The 20524-nt window shown below is 36.6% G+C and overlaps 1 protein-coding gene across 9 annotated transcripts in view; it reads right to left on the reverse strand.

Annotated features, from left to right (window-relative positions):
• PHTF1 (putative homeodomain transcription factor 1) overlaps positions 1–20524 on the reverse strand; it is a 72047-nt gene that overhangs the window by 44547 nt on the left and 6976 nt on the right. For 6 of the 9 annotated variants that reach the window (XR_011922680.1, XM_072425877.1, XM_072425894.1 and 3 more), the window contains 5 exons: positions 19157–19226; positions 14020–14178; positions 4359–4515; positions 2361–2423; positions 2146–2247 (listed from right to left, as the gene is read on the reverse strand). Coding sequence is in view for 8 of the 9 variants with exons in the window: in XM_072425877.1 (XP_072281978.1) it covers positions 2146–2247; positions 2361–2423; positions 4359–4515; positions 14020–14178; positions 19157–19226 (551 nt within the window). In the remaining variant the exon portion in view is untranslated. Of the gene's footprint in view, positions 1–2145; positions 2248–2360; positions 2424–4358; positions 4516–12379; positions 12445–14019; positions 14179–19156; positions 19227–20130; positions 20190–20524 lie in introns of those variants that run through there. The other 3 variants (XM_072425908.1, XM_072425924.1, XM_072425886.1) reach the window with 3 other exon arrangements.

Genomic DNA, 20524 nt, shown 5'->3' on the forward strand with positions numbered 1-20524 from the left:
GTAAGTGGCAGTCTATAAAATTGTTCCCGATTTACTCTGCATGTTTCTCAGACACAGCCATCAAACAGTCAAATAAATCTCAGCATTATGATGAATAATACATTTTACAGATAGTCAAATTGTGGTTGAAACGCAGTTTCTTCAAACCTTGGTAAAAGGAAGACAAAAATAACATGTGGTATACCAGCTGAAAATCCATTACCTAATCTGCTGCTTTCATTTCCAAAAATGCAGAAATTATACTATCTGTGGGAGTTTTACTGTAAACATCTTTGATTAATTACTGAGAACGTTCACAAATAAATTGACAGGTTTTATGGAGCATTCTATGTGGGAAATAAAGCTTAGTCAAATTTACCATTTAAGCAAATGATTCTTTATGCAAATCAGAAAATGTATCTATGCTACCTAAGGCACAGTTTAACAGTGAATGTGATTATGCAAAATTTCCAGGAAAAATTGCCTTTAAAAATGTCCTAACAGCAATAAAACCTATTTATATAAGCAGAGAATTATGAAAACACAGTGGTCGGTTTCAAATCTTTGATAATAAACAACTCTTAGGTACTTTTTTTTTTTTTTTTTGCAAATTTAAAAATGAGGAATGATTTTGTTCCCCAGTTCTTTAAATGAAGAATTCCGATCATTAGTGCCATACCGCTAAAGTTTGTTTTCAAGGAGCACAAGAATGTAAGACAGTAAACTATTCAAAAATATCCCACCCAACGGAACTCTATCTGATAACATGGAATGGACCTTACAGAGCAAGATCTTGGTCATAGAATATTATTAACTAATATTTATATAGTGCTGACAAAAATAAGCAGCGCTTCACAAAGTCTATTGTCCTGTCACTATCACTCAAAGGTGCTCACAATCTAATTAATGCCTCTACCATAGTCTTATGTCTTTACAACAATCTAAGGTCAATTTGGGGGGTAGCATGCTTTTAGAACAGATAGAAGTCAAGTGTTAATATTCTGGCTTCCAATCATTTTTTTTCAACCGATAGTCTATTAGTAATGTTTTTTCATCTTTTTAAATTGTAGTCTATGTTTAGAGATGAGACCCCTACTAATATTCTTATCTCGTAAAAACAGAAAGAAAATTACTAATGAATTATCCTAACTTAAAAACACGACTGCCAAACTAATGTTTATGTGTACATTATGTTCAACCATTTTAAGCACTTTTCTGCATCAGTTACATCTCTCTCTTAAACTGTAGCAAGGACAGGAAATACAATGTGGGAACAATTTATAGCACTGGAAAATTAAGTTGGCCATGGAAAAAAGCTGATGTTAAATTAGGAGAAGGAAACGCAAGGTCCCTGTATAAATAAAACTGCAGCCCTGATCGTACTCTCCTGTCCACCAAGTGGGACTCTAACTTGAAGTTCATAAACCAGAATACATTACTGATTGCCACTTCAATTACTGCTCTGTAATAAAAGCGGGAGGTTGCAAAGATAAAGTAAAGTAACTCAAGATGAAGCTGGTTGATGGTTTACTTCCCAAAACCGAAGGATCCTGATGGGTTGCCTGACTTTTTTAAGCTAAATCTTCCACATGGCACAGCTGTCTAGGCTCCTCTACTGTACTGATATTACTTATGATTTTACTGCACATGGTTAGCTTTTCACACAAAAAAGCTCCGGCAAGTAAAATAGTGCCTGTCTCATTTCATAGGTGGAGGGTGTCCAACATCATTTAGCCCTTACTTCCCCCAGCTTACCGTTTCTGACCCACCTCATTTTGTTCAGTGGATTTCAGTTGCTTTAATTATGGGGACCCAGCATTCCATGTGGATACTACTAATTTCCTTTGTTTAGTTAGGCTACGTACCAGGCCACCCCCCCCCCAAAAAAAAACATACAGATACACACACACACACACAAACTAGGTGTGATCTGCCTACATGCAAACAGAAGCACAAAGACCTAGTGATAACGGCATTGGTCTAAAAAAAGGTTTTCTTTCCAAAGTTTTGGAAACTGCTCCCAAATATGAACGGTAAAAAGGTTTCTTTTTAGTAAGTAATCTTACTGAAAATTTTAAACTTTTCCCAGTTGGTTAAAATAGTAATTTCCTGCAAACAAACCTTTGAAAGCCTATGCAAATAACATGCAAAATATAGCAGCCTCACCTTTCAGACAGGAAGGACTTAAGTGGATTACAGGAAGACGATGTCTTGAATGGTCTGGTGAATTCTTTTTTGTCATCAGCGCTTGGACATTTCTGAAACCTTCTGCAGAAAAGCAAATGAAATAATCACAACTAGGTCTAAAATCAAATAAATGCCTTGTGTTTCTTGAAATGCAGCTTTATGTAGTAATTATGGGAAGTAAAAGTCATACGTACATTCTTGATCCCTGTGTGTTGTAACATAGAGACTCCTCCACAATCTCATCAGTTTCCAAGGTTCTGGGAAGTCATAAGTTTAGATTACTCACTTCTAGGTTTACTAAGGAACATGTCTCCAATCAGGAGGCAAATTCACTAAGAAATAACTTAGAGTTTAGGTTGTCTTCAGTAACAGCACAGCATTTGTGTATCTTGCTATAGCAGAGATTGCTAGTGGGACTGTCAACAACAGTTCATGGTTAGCAAATACAGCAGCATAGTGTATGGTCAGAAGATGTGTAAAATGCCATGACCTTTATTTCTTCCAAATTTGAACATTTTATTCTATTGCACATACCCAGCTCATCATAGGATGCTGGGATATGCTGGGTACCTTGGCATCTTCAGGACTAAATGAGCTACTGTACATTCATCCTCTCAGCCTGGCCAATTAAGATGGCCAAAGATCACGAATCCAGAAGAAGGAGTGACGAAAGCAGGCCCTGCGACGGATCGAGGACAGGTGAGTATAAGTACAGAGTTACAGTCAGGAAGCTCTCTGTAATTTTATCACAGAAGGGTCATTGCCTACCTCTGCCAGGTCACAATTTTGTTTATGTAGGTATAGTTCCATTTTAAGGGGACTGGCCATGCAGCTGGGAGGAAGGAGTGAGAGATAAGGAAAACATTGCTACATGTAACCTTTGCAGTTTGAGAGGGGCCACTGCAAGGGTCATTTTGTTTTTTTATTAGCTTTAAGCCCAGAATGATAAGCACACTAAAGCTGCGTACACACTTCCAATTTTTATCGTTGGAAATGAACGACGAACGAACGACAAACGATCGATTGGGCAAAAATCGTTCGTAAAAAAAGTAACCAACGATGCCGACGAACGAGGATAGTCGTTGGAAATGAACGACCGGACCGGCGGATCGGATTGGACGACGATCGTTGACCATCTATCGTGTGTACGGTCGTTCATTGATCGTCCATGGTCTGAGCATGCGCGGTGAACGAACGTTCGCTCACTTCCTGTGGTGCACGTCACTTCCTGTATCGTTCAAATGATCGCATCTATCGTGTGTACAATATCTGTGAACGATCGTGTCGTTATCTGTATGTACAGGATCGGTGCTATACGATCATTCGCAGATATCGTGCAGGATACCAATCGTCGTTCGTTTACCAACGATAATAATTGGAAGTGTGTACGTAGCTTAACATGGCAGCTTTATAAATGTTTTCACGAAGGATAGATAGAAATGGTATAAAGCCCCCTAAATTTAGGTATAGGGAAATCTGTTGTAGGCTCCTTTTGGGGCTAATAAATACACCACTGCAAACATTTTGGTGAATCTTTTCCCAAGTTCCTGTGGACTACAGACCACCTCTTCTTATGTTAAAAAGATTGCAGTGGGATGTCTTCTATAATCCTAAAAAAAAGTTCCATCCTAAGGGGAAAATGTGTCCTCTTTATAGATACATTGGGCCTGATTTATTAAAGCTCTTCAAGGCTGGGAAGAATACACTTTCATCAGTAAAGCTGGGTTATCCAGCAAACCTGAAATGAATCTCGAAATGGATCCGAGATTCATACTAGGTTTGCTGAATCACCCAGCTTCACTGATGAAAGTATATTCTCTTCAGCCTTGGAGAACTTTATTAAATCAGGCCCAGTGGGTGATAGCTGTCACCCTAGGACAGGATGAGTTAAATTACCAGTTAAATTAGGAGTTAAATTACCAAGCAAAAAAAAAGGTAAGAAATGTTTTGGGGTTTTTGTATACTTCAAATATTCATACGGCGTCCTACTTTCTCTAACATGTTGACATATTTCTGAAAGCCAGGTCCAGGTAGAAATGTATGGTACTTAACAGTTGAGCCTGCTATGCTCTCCTACAACCTCACATTCCCACCAGTAACATACAAACAGGATAGAAGTATATTGAATATATATTCATTCTATGAAACACAAAAACCCACGTGACCAGTCAGCAAGGAAAAAAAGTTGTTACCTCTGCCTCTTTCCTCTGTTTGATCCAGATACCCTACTGGTCTTTGTAGATACAATCTGACAATGAACCGTTCCTAGGAGCAGCATTAGGCACATTGGTCCAACCTGATCACCTAAACTTGCCACAGGCACCAAGCAATACAGCACTAATGAGATCACTGTAAAATTAAAAGTCAAGATACAGTAAATATAAATACACTTGAAAACAGTGCATCAGCTATATATAAAACATATAGTGAGATTTTGGCAGAATATAGAGCATAAAAAAATAAGAAATTATATCTCAGCCCAGAAGAGACAGTGGCAGCCAAGTGTGTGGGATGTACTAGAATGCTAAAAACTGAAAAAAAGGAGATGTCAACTGCCTACAGCAGATTTGTATCAAAAAATATTATGTTTATATGTAATGTAATACTAAAAGAGGTCTACAGTTAACACAAGATTTGTAAACCAAATAATAGCTATTTACATTTGTCTTGTATATGTATGGTTTTGAATGTTGCTACACCCGGCTGTTTTGTAAATTGTGAATTCTTATTATTATTAGAAAATGCACAGCATGTGGTCCTTTGTATATTTCAGTGCAGTTGATGTGCACATCTTGTTTAGGCACAATAGTTTTTTCTAGATGTTCACATACCATAGCTTTTGAATTAAGTGATTTGAACTACAAATATTAATGCTGAACAGACCAAAACAAGTTCTGGATACAAAATCCCGGACTGACAAAATGCTATTGGAAAAAGAATCTCAAGTTATGTGCACGTCACACCAGTAGATGGCACTGTGTTCGCATGTTAAGTGTGTAACAAACTCTTGCTGCCGTTTGTTTCACACTTTACATGAGGACACAGCATCATCCAACAATAATGCACAAAAGGTCATTCAGTGACCGATGCTAAACAACTCAGATGTACAAAATATTTTAAACTGTAAAACAATATATAGACTGAGTCCTTTCATATAAATGTTTGAAAAATAAAACACAATGAATGTATTTATTCAAAGTAATTTCATTGGCATATTGATTACTGAGTTAAAGTTAGCAGTGAAGACTGCATTTTGTGGCCTAGGTTTATACTCAAGTGAAAGCATTTTCTGTATTTTTAGGTAAACATAAAAACCCCAGTTTATATTCAGATTGGTTTCTATTTAAATATATACAGTATACTATAAAAATCCAGTAGTTTTTTAGGTTTGTCTATTTCACAAATGCACTCAACCAAAGTATCACTTAAAAAGAGAGAGCAAACCCAGGGATTATTAGAGAGGAGAGGTATTGCCCCTGATTCATCAAGCAGAATCGGATGATCGCTCGCGCATTCGTATTCGTGATCCGAAATCGCAGCTGAAATCTAATCGCCTTAATTGGCAGATTCGCGCCCCCTATTGCTTATTATGAAGGCAGGAATCCCGCTGGCAGTGAGGAGGCGAGTGTACGAGCACACTTGAGTCCGGACCGCGGTAAACCGCGCTCGCTGGCCGCGCGTACTTCCGCGCTTCCAGCGAGCGCGGATTTTATTGATGAATCAGGGGCATTGTGTCCTAATTGGTGGAGAGGGAGACCGTCAAAAATGTTGCACTGGAGCCTATAGATATGCAGCTACACCATTGACATTGATGTATCATCTAGTGTTGACCTATTTAACTTATCAATTAAAATAGGCTATGTACACACATCAGACGATTCTTGGCCGATACAAGCCACAGGACTCGTCTCGGATGAGAATATGACATGTCCAGAGCCCCTCCGACGCCGTTCATGGATCTTTCCTGGCATATCCATGAACGACAGAAGACGAACAACCTCAATGCAAGTGAAGGGAGGAGAGAGCAGCGGTGTGCCACTCACTTGTCCCCCCCCCTCCCCCCCCGGCCCCTTCATAGAGCAGACTGGTGCTCATTCATTCAAAATAAAGTGTTTTAGTAATATTTTGTCTACAGACAAAAAGTAGGTTTGAAGAAGAACTGTAGCAATCTTTGACATGATATCATTGGAGAGATTGCTGCTAAAAGTCACTTGGAACTGGAAGCTGTTCCAGAAACAGACAGCTACCTAAGACAACTCCCTATTATGTTCTAACAAAAAAGAAAAGAAAAAAACTTTGAGTAAGAACTTAAACAGCATGACGTATTCAACAAAATGAAGGAACAAATTAATAATGCTGGGGCATTAGTGAATAATGACAAATGTGTTATTTTTTCATTATTGACATTTAAACCTTCTTTTTCCTCGTCGGCTTAAAGTTAAAAAATAAAAATTGCTGTCTACTTCCAAAGAGTGCAGATAATGAAATGAATGAAATGATGTGGGGTCCAATAGACATGAATAAGTATATTTTAAATGCGTATATGGTGTGTGTTACCTGTATACAGGTAGTCCCCGGGTTACATACGAAATAGGGACTATAGGTTTGTTCTTAAGTTGAATTTGTATGTAAGTAGGAACAGGCACATTATTTTAATAAATGCATATATTCAACATATTATTATTATTAGGCAGCATGTCATCAATTACTGTAAAAAATCCTCACTGTGATTTAATCACAAACAAAGCTAAAAAAAAAATAAAACTTTATGGAGCCTAGACATTCATTACCTTTTGAAGCAAGTTGTGATTTGATATGCAAAAATAAACAGCTGCAGAGTTTGTCTTGGTCATTAAAGAGTTACAAGATGTTACAGAAGAGCAAAAGATTTCTTTTGCAAGTCACGCAAACCGCTCCTCAAGCTTCTGTCCTGCACATAAACAAGCAGGGAAGCCCCATTCATATCTAGGAGTCATCCGTATGTCAGATGTCCCTAACTCGGGACTACCTGGATATATATAGATATATATATATATATATATATATACACACACTAACAGCTAATATGGGTTATGATTGGCTCTTCTTAAAGGAGACACTGTGGATGTATCGGACCCTAATACCATTTGTGTCCTGTGTCCACTCAATGTCCCTGATTAATATATTACTTGGTCCAGAGCAAAGGAACGTAGTGTACCTACCAATGGGAGACTGCAAGTTGCCATTGCTGAATTCATTCTAAATAATGCTATTTGCCTGGATAAAAATGATATTTTGGTTTTAGTACTTTTCAGTAGTTAGTCACATACTAGAAAAAAGCATGCAGCTAATTGCATGGCAACATGTGTATCAATAACCTGACCACCTGAGCGGAACACTCATTCTGAGTCTGAGGATTGGAACAGCAAGCAAACAATATTTTTTGGGACCAGATCAGAATTGACAGATTACATATACCTGCAATAAAAAGTCCACCTGGGCCCAGTTTAATGAAGTTCTCCAGGACTACAGAAAGTAGACTATGGGTGATCAAGCATACAACTATAGACATAATGAGGTCGAATTCACCTATGAATGAATGTAAATAATCTCTAAAGTGCCCCAAACTGATTCTATATGTATGCCTAATGTACCTAAAAACAAGCTCCATTTGCCTTTGGGCACAAATCCCAACCCTTGTACTGTTTAGGACAATACAAAAGTTATGAAGTTATGTCTGGATCTAATTATTAGGTGTCCCAGGCTCATGGGAGTGAAGGGTAAACCAAAAGACAAGGGGGGTAAAGGTGGCGGTGGAGTATTTTTATTTAAACGTTCCAGATACCCAAATTATTGATAAAGCAGATAGAAAGGCTGTCCCTATATTTTAAAATGTGTCTTACGTTGTTTTAAACCTTCTATGCCCTCTAATAGTTTATGTGAATGAGGTATAAAATTAACGGTTCAGATGGGATTTGTATGCTCAAAATAAAACACAATTGTATGTCAGTGGAAAAGAAATCAAAATTACATGTTATGCTACACCATGTATTTGTCTAAACCAAAAGTTCCATGCCAGCAGCCATTAAAATGAATTCTATAGTGCTTTTTTACTCTAGGGAAATATGTGTAAATAAACAGCTGTACGTATGTGCAAAGAAACAGATCTGGACCTGCAGAAAGAAGAAATGAACCCTTGCATGAGCTTAGCCAAGATCAACCCATGCAATACCAGTAAACTAAGTATAAAAATCAGAACATCCAGATGGATCCATTTAATCCTCCATTTTGCCCCTGACATGTAGACTTTCTACTGTATAGATAAATTGCAGACTAAAGACTACTATAAGTTAACAAAGCAATGTTTATCTTAATTATAGTTGTGATAACCTCTGGGTTTGAGCTATTTAACCATTGTGTATAGCTTAGACAGTAAATGGTAAGCATTTTTCGTTGGATTGTATTACTCTACTTTCAGTACTGGTCTAAAAACTAAAATCCAAATACCACTAAAACTATGAATCACTGATCACAATCTGCTACCAAGACAGATTTCTATCCAATATCACCTTTGAAATATAATAGTTTATATGATATGTATCCTGGGAAGGCACGTTGAAATTACAAATATATTGCCACCCTTTGGCCAAATTTTTTTCATAACAAGAAAGAAAACTTGTTTCACAACCAACTTGCATAAATTCATGCTCCCTATTATTTTTGTCCTGCCCAGCGCATATGACCTGCAGTTGACCATGTTATGAAGAAATTGCACTGTAGGTGAATTGGATTGGGTCTGAGTGGTGACTTCTGATTAATTTGTGACTTTTTGTCCCAGCAAATGGATATATTTACCCACAGACTCCCGTACTCACTTCTTCAGGTAACACCAGCCAAATAACCAGCTGTTATAGAGAATATGGTCCGGCTTAATTGGGGGACTGTATCTTTATATATTGGTCCTTTATGTGCTCCATGGGACCTAAAGATAATAGCAAAATGGGATGGATACCTGTATTATGATAAACCAGTAGGCTGTCATTGACGAACATTATCTAAAAACGCTATTTGCTTGGCCGAGTCCTAAACACTTTGAGTCACTGACCAAAAACAATGTACAAAATGAATATAGAAAAGCTGGTCTCCATAGCTGTCCTGGGTCAATGACTTAATGTACCAACTAAACTGGTATTACAGTCATTTTTATATAACTGCCAGTAGTAGCATTTGGTAAATTTTTTAAGATTAGGCTTTCTCTTACACTATTTTAGTAGCAGGAAACTAACATTTCAAGTTTATCTAAAGCAATGTTGGGGGAATGTTTGGATAAAGTACTAAAGGGCTGGAACCTTTTGTTAGGTTTTTCTATGTTTTTACTGTCGTCTCTGTACCCGCAAAAAGGGCTCACTTTCTCTGTTTGTGCTGGTTATCATTATCCATGGGACTGAATTTGAGAAATACATCTAAATCTAAAATTGCTACTTGGTCAAGAACAGAAGAAAAAAGGGTCACCTTTTTGGTAAATACTGGAACACAAGATAAAAGTCATTATAAACCATGGACTTCTGGCAAACAATTCATCCTGCTGAACAACACCACAATCTATGATTCCATATATACAGCAATCATACACTAATTCACAGTTTGGCAGCCCACTGTACTGACTACAAATATGACCACTAGGACCTTAGGGATATGTCATCTGACTACCAGTAAAGTACGGTTCTGTGCATAATCTTAACCAGTTATTGTCTTGAGACTTCTGTACACAAGCTTAAAGATGAATGATTGCCAAACTAAACAGGCAAGCTAGATCACTCTTGGCACCCAAGAATCATAATAGATCATCATCTTCTAAAGTTAGATTTTGAATAAAAGATTATCTGAATCGAACCCTTTATTTTGTGGTTTTGTAGGATTGTATTGAAAAAAAATCAAAATAGGCATGTAAACCCTTTAAGTAAGACCTACAGAACATAAAAACTCAATAAATCAATTTCTATGCTTTTTGGCAATATCAAGTACCCTATTAGCCTCTAGAACAAGTAACCAATTCAGGAAGGGTTTCCAGTGATCCATTAAGAGGACACGGTCAGTAGTTGACTCATTATGCAAATATATCAGTTCATTATTAAAATGTTCTATGAAATGAGAAATAACTTCAGATACAGTAGGAAGAGAGTTTTTTAATCCAATGTGTTAGTATTAATCTCATAACTATAATTATCATAATGATCATTAAAGCTGGTTTATAAATAGATAATGAACATCAACCATCAGTATGGTTCTGAGGCAACACGAAACTGTTAGGGTGTTTAGAAATATTCCTTTTTAAACATTAGATTTATGGGTCTAGCATTTTTAGACAAACATATTTTTTTCTTCGCACCCCCACATACCATGGGCCCAAGTTGTGATCGGAAGGACATATTTTGGACATTCATTACTCTACTTCGACGTAGAAATGTTAATCTCTCTAAAACACCAAAGCTTTCTTTGAACATCCAAACAAAAAATTGACACATTTAATCCCTTTTAGCATTTCAGTGCGTATTTATAAATTCATGTAATGTTTCGGCCAATCCCTACTCTATGCTTTCTTTCTGGATTTACCAATACCGAGAGACAGGAGAAAGTCTGTAGGGCAGTTGTGTCCTTCTGCCTCATCCCCCTTACTTTGGATCCCCTGTTCCTTTCTGTCTTCTACTCCTTTATTTTTTCAACCTTCCTCCTCTATGTAGGTGCTTTATTTTCTTTTTCACTTGGCATGCCAGCCTATACTGTATTATCTCAAGGGTATGTAAGGATTAGTAAAGGGCAACCAACAAAAAAAAGTAATAGGCAGAACTATGTAATTAAAATTGTCCTTGTTCAGTCTGGTGTGCTATTTTGTAAAATATCTATTAAACCAATTTAGGTATTGTTTAAGCCTGTGGTTTACAATTGCCAACACTCACGCGGCTCTCTGTTCACATCAATCATTTTATCAAAAGACAAGTGAATATTATTAGATAAAATCTGTTTCCTTGAACATGACCTAATTCGGTCAAGACATACAAAGCATTATTTCCCTTACTGCCTTTCTTTTCAACACACTAAAGGGCCTTGTGGGAATTCAACATTTTCTGCTCTCTTCTTTGTAGACTACAAAGAAAATGTAATAGAGGCTTATTTTTAATCTTAGTCATTAATGTGTTTGTGACAGTTAGCAACCACATTAGATGACTTTCCTAAGACAAATCTCCAGGTTATTCTTCTAAAAATGGAAGAGGTCATTAAAAAGAGATATCATCAATGGGAAACAGTTTTCCAGCTTCTCCCAATTGGTTTCATGTATACAGTGAAAAGCATAATGGTGACATACTCTAGAATGTTCTGAGAAAAAATCAAACATACTTAAATACATCATCCTTTAAGCTTTTGATTATTTGGGCGCCACATGGTGTTTCTTGGAGTTTCCAATCCCTTTGTCCAGCCTGCCATATAAAAACTTTTACTGGTGGAGGTCCCTGTGTACTGCACCATGTAGTGACACCTGGGAACTGGACACACTGTGACATATAACATTTATCTGAATGATTTACCTGCCTAATTACCTGGATTTAGTTCATGAAACACATTACAACAAGCTGTTCATTTAAGGATACTTCTTTATTTTAAAATTTTATCTACGGATACTTCACCATTTTAAAATTCTAGAATGGGTATAATTTATTGAAATTAAAATGAATAATCCATCTGGATTTATGAAGGTTTTTGCTCTCCTTGAAGGTTCATGTAGGTACATTCTAACAAGGTACTTATTTGGATATAAATGGTATAGTTATATATTTATAGTTATATATATATAATAAAGAGTAAAAAAGAAGAAAGTGCTCATGTTCTCTCTGATCCTTCATTGCATACAGAACATTGCAACAAAATATAGAGTACAGTCTAATTTCGACCCCAAAATCATTTACATTTATTTATATTTTGTTAAAATGTTTTAATATTTTTTATGTTATTATTTTTATTAACAACCAGTATTAATAGATTGCCAACAAATTACGCAGCGCTGTACATTAAAGCAGCATACAATTGTAGGGAGGATATGTTCAGAGATGTTATCCATAAGAAGTCCCATTTAGATGGTATTACTTTAATAGGGTAGATAACATTTTATATATCCCAGTGGCTTTTTGTTTGTTGCACCTCACTTTCTAAATGCCCAGTTCTATGTATCAAAACATACCTAAAACTCTACTTGGTGATTGCAAAGAGTCATGCTGAATTCCTGTGCACTTTTTGTATCTTGTTCTGTTATTTAATAAAACACACATAAAAAGGTAATAAAAACACATGCTACCAAAGTATAAAGTTGAATGAACAAAAAGAAAAGAAGAAATCTAAAGGGAACCTGTCATTTTGGAAAAACGTTAGTTGATTTTTTTTTATTTGTTTTTGAACATGGAACTTTCAGGACTGTCACTGGTAACCATGCTTTTTTTGGCACTAGTATGATTGTTTTGTCAATAACACACTAGCAAGCTATATAAAGATTCAAGTACGAATACAAAATACATATACATTTATTCATGATGTACGTCCTCTGCAGGAAATACGGCTTACAATCAATCCCCCCCCCCATCCTTTGACTGGACATCAAGTTTATTTTTTAATGTAATAACGATACAAAGCTGTGTTTTTTGTGTCTTTTATATCAATCGGTGTTTGGCTTTAAGTCTGAATATAAACCTACATTTACCTGAAGAAAACAGGAAAAGTAAGGCTGGAGTATAAACCCAGGGCACAAAATGCAACCAACACTTCTAATATTCAAAGCAGTAATCAATTGAAATGCCAATAATAATTTGTACATTTGTAAAAATACATCCATGGTGTGTTCTTTTTAAAGCATACAGTTAAAAGGGGAAACACTTAAAATCACATGGGCTCAGTCTGTTTATCTTTCTTATGGAAATTGAATAAAGTATTTTGTACTTTTGGGTTGGTTATTATTGGTCATTTTCTTGTAAATGCATTGTGCATTATTGTTGCCCACCAGTACGGTTTCTCCAAGGCTGGAGAAGATACACTTTCATCAGTGAAGCTGGGTGATCCAGCAAACCTGGAATACGTCCATTCCAGGTTTTCTGAATCACCCAGCTTCAGTAACGAAAAAGTGGAAGGTGGATCTTCTCCAACCTTGTAGAGCTTTATTAAATCAGGGCCAAAGTGTTAAAGAGAAAAATTCAGTTCCATGACATGCCACCAGGTGCCATCCAAGTATAAACTGGTATTTTGCTAAACTGCACATGCACAGCCCAGCGTTGGTTGCCAGGGAAATCCAGCAATCGCAGTTTGCCTTCCGCATGCTGGGAATGAATGAACTACAGTGCACCCGCATCATCCCAGCATGAAGATCATTTTCAGTAAGAAAAAAAGAAGGAAGATGGCAGTGCCCAGCGATGGAACGTGGATGGGTGAGTACTCCTGGGTTTACTTCCACTTTATAAGCATTTTGTCTCATGGGGAAGACCATGCTAGTATAGACATTGTAATTGTGAAAGCATCTCTTATATGATCCTTATCAAACTTAAACTGCTGTATTGTGCCATATTTTGCCTTAGCTCATGCCCCTACTGCAGGCCTTTGTAGGTTGTATTGCACTTAAACCAGTGTTTATTTGTTCATGCAATGAAGTAGAACTCAAATAGTGAGAAAATGTGAACAGGTAAGTACTTTATTGCAGAAGATGTATATAGGAACTTCGCCTGCAATAAATAACCCATCTGTTTATGGTGGGAATTGACTCTAAAGGTTACAGTCATACATCTGATATAATGTATAAATGTCCATGATGCAAACTAGATTCTAGACTGAAACCATTACCTTGCATAATGTAAAGCGCCAAAAGCCATGTAAAAACTCCAGGGCCGGTAACTCTAATCCACCATCTGCTGAACAATGGAAATAACACCACTCTTACAAGACCTTTCCGAGTAAGAGATGTCCACGGGCTTTCAGGTTTAGCTTTGGCAAATGTTGATCCTGAAATCGGTAAAAATAAATGATTAATTTATACTATTTATATCCCAGGTAAGTAAAAGAAGTCATGATGTCAAAATAATGATAAATAGATAAAACATAATAAATGAAGGAATTGGATTGCAATGTTGCTTCAAAAAAGTCCATGCAGTAAATCACCATTGATTTCAAACAGATATATTTTTATGTATTCAACACTAGACAGCCAAACAATCTTCCTTCTTGCATACCAATAGAATACACAATACAGTCTTTCTCCAGAGCTTTTCCTATAATAATCCTTCAACCATCTGTCAGTTTATATTTGTATAAAACTTGTTTTTATCACACAAATGAAATAACAACAAAGAAGTTCTACTGAATCCAATGAAACTGTATAGTGACCATAAATAACATATGCATTTAGCCTTTTTACAAAAAGAAAAGCAGAAGTATACCTGTCAGATGAAGAAATGCATAATAAATGTTTAAACTACATACAGGCTTATTCATAAAGCTGTGATAATGGAGCAATGTGTATTTGTTTGCTGCATTATTTTCATTTTTAAGTAACAGCTAAAAAATAAAATAGCAATAATGTTAGCTCAATATGCTTTATTGATATGCTTTAAAGATGCAGAAAGGGTATGCATACTGATAAATCAGCATCTGGTGTTAGCACTGGCTAAAAGGTATTGCATTAGTACAACCATAAGGATGCTGATACAAATCTAAATATCAATTGTATGCTCACCCCAATCCTCCCGTCAAATACTGCACTATTATTGTTGAGTTCCTGCCAGGTTGGAACTGCCACAGAAGCCATTCAAGAATGTTATTAAGTGGCTTCTTTTATTACTACAATCCGCTGCTGCCCTTTCATTTATCAGAATGTAATTATTACCATGATAAATGAATGGAGAATATCAGTGACAACACCACAAAGTACAGTAATAAAATACCCCTGTATTTACCTTAGTTTAATAAATTGGTCCCTAAGTAGCAATAAGGAAATTTAATTTAGTGAAAATATAATGGGTATTAAAAAATAATGGGTATTAAAAAAAGTATTATGTTTTCATTTATTTTTAGAAAAAAAAACAAAAACAAAAACGAGAAATAGTATGACAACATCAAACAATATATTCATTCAATAAAGACAAAACAATAACAGAACAGGAGTCACACTCCCAATATCCACACTGACCCTTTAGGCCAGGTTCGGACCTGACTTGGGATCAAGCGATCCAATGTGGCCCTTGGTGGCTGCACTTTGCCAGCTGCTTGGTTGCTTGTACTGCATCATTAGCTCTTGAATTACAGCTAGCACCAGTGAGCAGTACTATTACTGTTTACTTCTGCCCCTATTCATTCTCTAGAGGGCTGCCACCCGGATAAGCTACATGTAGCATCTTCCCAGAGGCAGAAGTTCCCTGCAATGAGGAAGCAGAAAATGCGCTGCAACCATATGGCCAGTGGGAACATAGCATTAGATCCAAAGCCAGTTGCTCAGAAACACTGTCAGAGATGACACTTAAATTATATACAGCCCATACTGTCTGTCATCTCACATACCATTCTGTCCTAGGAAGCTCTTGTGGAATTTTATGGGATATTGTCACACTAGAAATAAGGAAACCCTAACATCCCACTTAATGCAGGGTGGCACATTAGAAAATAGTATGCCAAAATAGCTGAACAAGGTGCCATTACCCCGGGATCACTTAGACCTTATATATTAAATTACCTAATCTTAACATGCTACCAAAATAAGGTCTCAAAATTAGTACCGCTCACTGCTGCCCTATGTCAGAACCTGGGAAAGACATCACAGACACCAACAAAAGTGCAGTTGGGAGCACTAGAAATCCAGCTGGGTCCCCTATTCACTACATAAATTTGCTGCACAACTCAATGCAGTACAGAGGACACAAAAATAGGCACAAAAAATAAAAATGGTGCTAGCAAGAGTAGCTCCAAGTGAATTTAAGGAAAAGTCAATGGCATAGAATCCTTCACAGAGAGAATATGGCTGCCTATACAGTAAGCCGCTAGAGGATCCGAAATATGTCCATAGTCATCCATAAACATCTGTAAGGATACTAGTTATTGAGAATAGATGTCACTGGGCCTGATTTATTAAAGCTCTCCAAGGCTGGAAAGAATACACTTTCAGCAGTGAAGCTAGGTGATCCAGCAAACCTGGAATGGATTTTGTCCAGGATTCAAAATATTTGCTAACAAATAGGAAATCTATTTCAGGTTTGCTGGATCACCCAGCTGTACTGCTGAAAGTGCCTTGGAGAGCTTTAATAAATCAATGTCAAAAGTCAAAGTCAATGTCCCTTCCCAATCACAATACTTTCTAGACCAAGCCAACCATTTCACAGCAACCTAGGTTATGTCCTGTTTAGCCTCCAGGTATTTCATCATTTCGTGTGCTCACACCACCATGTTTAGATCAATAGGTCCCAATACATAGGATCTACTTCTACAGCTTTGTGGTTATGAATGGCAGCAGAAATTAGGAATAGGGAGAGAAGCTAGACCCGTTAGGTTTCTTTGTCGTTTGTATGCTATTGGGCTATTCCCTTCGCTTTTTTTCCAGTAGACTCAACAGGGACTGAGAGGAAATCTCTTTTAAAGACAAGGTAAGTATCACAAGCATAACATTTTCCCTACGCACTTGTTCTAGGACAACTCAAAATTGACAGTTTGAACCCATCACCACCCTAATCCAAACAAATAAATTGCATTGTTTAAATATACTTCCATTTTTTTATGATTGTTATAACATTATAAATTAAAATTTGGGTGAGTAAAAAGTAAGTAAAGTAAAAAGAAGGGGAATTTACCTTACCAGGGGTTGTTTCCCATAGGAAAAACTGTTTCACTAACTCTACTTTAACTCCTTTCAGTTATTTTAAAGAGATTTTACTAAATGCTAACTTTTACAATAATGATCATAGCAGCAGGATAGAACAAATGCTTCAGTCAACTGCTTTTCATCTGTCTGTAATTCCCTCTTTTGCTGGCTATTAAGAATGGTGTTGCAATGGAGTCAATGTTTCATACTGAGCAACCCAAATCAGATTAACACTTCTCTGTTTGAATTTTGGACATCACAGGCCGTGTAGTTGTCATTAGAACTGTACATCAGAGCAGAAAGTTGACTACACACTCAGTGCTTAATGAACTCTATTAAGGAAACCAACCAAGTCCACCCACCACCATGTCTGCTTGCTGCTGTTAGGACAAGTCAATGTCTAATTCATGTAGACATTAGCAACACCCCGTTCCACTTGATTCTGCTGTTTTAGGTACTGCTGTTCTACTCAGCCTTCATTGTCCATATATAAATCTAATCTAAAAGTCTACCTTCTTCATCTCCTTTAGTTAATGTTTTAGCTTTTTTATTATTGGTATCTTCACATGGTCACTGTCTGAAAAACACATTTCTAAACATATATAAAACACATTTTCTTATATAGTATTCCCAGTTTTGAGTTCCATAGTTCAAGAAAAAAAATCAGTCAACAACAGCACAAGCCAAGTATCACATAGCACCTTGGAGGTTTTCCGGCAAATGACTAAGCAAACATAGCATTAAACACGTCAAGGTTCTATGTGATACATGTTGAGAATTGTTGCCTATTTACAATTTAGATCCCTCAATCTTTGGCATGCATTTGTGTTGACTAATTTCTTGATCTGTGTGTTGAAAGTGGGAAAAGTCGGGGGTTTCATTAAGAATTGCTGGGTTAATATAATGTGGCTTCTTACATGGCAGCAATGTATCAACTTGAAAGTCTAAAAAGAAATATATATGTATACATTTCTCTATGTATGTACCGTATTTTTCGGACCATAAAACGCACGATCTCCGTTAGGGCAGAGATCTCTGTTAGGCAGGGATCAGCAGCTTGCTTCCTGGTGCAGAATGCCGGCTTGTTACTTTCAGTTTCATTCTGCACTGCAGCCAGGAGCAGGCACGTGCTGCACAGCCAGCATCAAGGAGACACACACACAGGAGAGGAACACGGTAAGAAATTTTTTTTTTAACAGCATATGTGTAGGCTGTATTTGGACCATAAGACGCAGGGACTTTTTCCCCCCACTTCTGGGGGAAAAAAAGTGCGTCTTATGGTCCGAAAAATACGGTAAATAACAGAAACCATGGGGTATATAGAGCAGCCCTTTCTATGAAACTCCAAGATTCCCAGAGAAGTTACTAGGAGTACCTTGAACTGTGACTGATTGACTCATTTAATGATACCTGCATAGGTCTAGGGCCAACTCCACTTGATGGGGCCAATTTATTATTATTTTTAGTGGTCTATAAAGGTGGTATTATAGCCAACACTATAAGCAAATAATTCTTTTTACAAATAAATTGATTTTTCCAGGGGTTCCCCAAGACTTAAAAATTATTTTGAGAGGCTACTTAGGGTAAGGTTGGGAAAAGGCTGATAAAGATTATGTCTTACACAGTTTTGTAACTTTCTTAAAGCCCATAATGGGAAAAAATGCAATAAATGGCTCTGTACCAGATGTTGGGGAGAACTCATGTGGATTTTTTTATGCACTTTATTTACTGTACCAGAAACAAAACTATAGCCTATGTAAAATCTACCTACCCACTCACACATAATACGTTTTTTAATCTCCACGCATATGAGCCTTGTCAAAGGCTTTGTGGAAAAATAAATCATTTGTAGAAAATAAATCCGCTGTTAGAAAAACCCAGGGTCAAGTTGATAAAATCTCTGGCATAATGCACTCTGAGTTTCTTCATTTCTTTCTACCAGTCTCTTCTGAAAACTTATTTTACTGGAGAGACCAAAGGTTAAAATAGAAGGAAGGAATTCTCTGTTTACTGCTTCAAGCACCAACCTGCAAAGAAAAGCTTTTCTATTCTGATTATTGTGCCATGTATCAAGTTTTACTTGGAGAGAAGAAAATCTAGTTACATTTTGATAAGTTGCACTATAATGTTACTTACCTCTGACCAGATCCACATCTATCAGATCAGATTTCATATAAACCATCCTCTTAGGTTTGTTCTTAAAACCCTAAAAGATAAAAGGTAAGACTTTCTAACATACTAAAATATACTTAGATAAGTAGGTAAGCTACAAAAATGATTTATGTATATATAGTTGCTCACACATTTATGGGTGCAAAAGTGTAAGTGCACAAATAAGTAGTTAAAAGGGTCAAGACACATGTAGGATCATTATATATATATATATATATATATATATATTTTTTAACATAGTGTATATACACTGTTGTAACATAGTGTGGGCAACCCATGCTGTTTGAATTCCATAGATATGGCACTGGCAAATGTTAATTGGTTGTTTCTAAACATATTCAATTTAGATCAGCAGCTGGCATGGCTCAGAAATGATGGGAAGCTTATAACAAACATCTGTTTGCATGCAGTGTTCACTGTTAGTATATACATCATCCTTCTATTTGTTAGAAAAAATACACAGCAGTGTACTGCTTTTACAGCAAAAGTTCATTATTCTGCATGAGCACAGCTGTGGTCTTGATGGAATGTGATGTAATACCCCCTTCCTTCCAGCAGGTGTCTCTATAACCCAATGAGACCTGCATGTAATCACAAAACATATGCTTCCTATAGATCAGTGTTTTTCAACCTTTTTTATTATTTATATTATTATTATTATTATTATTATTATTACACAGGATTTATATAGCGCCAACATATTACACAGCACTGTACATTAAATAGGGATTGCAAATGACAGACTAATACAGACAGTGATACAGGAGGAGAGAACCCTGCCCCGAAGAGCTTACAACCTAGTAGGGCCATGGGCACATTTTTTACGTTGAAAAAATCGCGAGGCACACCACAAACCAAAAAATGTTACAAAATGATGTTCTGTAGCTTAATACAGTATATATAATGACAATATAGTTTCTCAATTTATTTATACTCACTCTGCAAAACCTGGGCCTGTTTAGAAGATTTGGATCAGGGGTGCCCACACTTTTTTCGTTTGCGAGCTACTTTTAAAATGACCAAGTCAAAATGATCTACCAACAATAAAAATGCTAAACATATATTTATTTATATATAAACATTATATTTAAAATATATATTGTTTACCTTGCATAACAGCATGAACATGTATGGCACAATACAATCCTTGAATTTTATTTATTTTTTACTTTAGTTTGGTTTTAAAATGATCCCTTTGCAAATTAAAGTTCACTTTAAATTTTAAAAACAAATAAACATGCAAACTCCTGGCTCAAATAGTTTTTTGTGCCCAATCACTCCACTAGCTGTGCATAGGTGTAAAACGGGGCTTTAACCTCCTGGGCGTTACAC

Source organism: Pyxicephalus adspersus, chromosome 1 (genome assembly GCF_032062135.1).
Source record: "Pyxicephalus adspersus chromosome 1, UCB_Pads_2.0, whole genome shotgun sequence".
Lineage (NCBI taxonomy): Eukaryota > Metazoa > Chordata > Amphibia > Anura > Pyxicephalidae > Pyxicephalus > Pyxicephalus adspersus.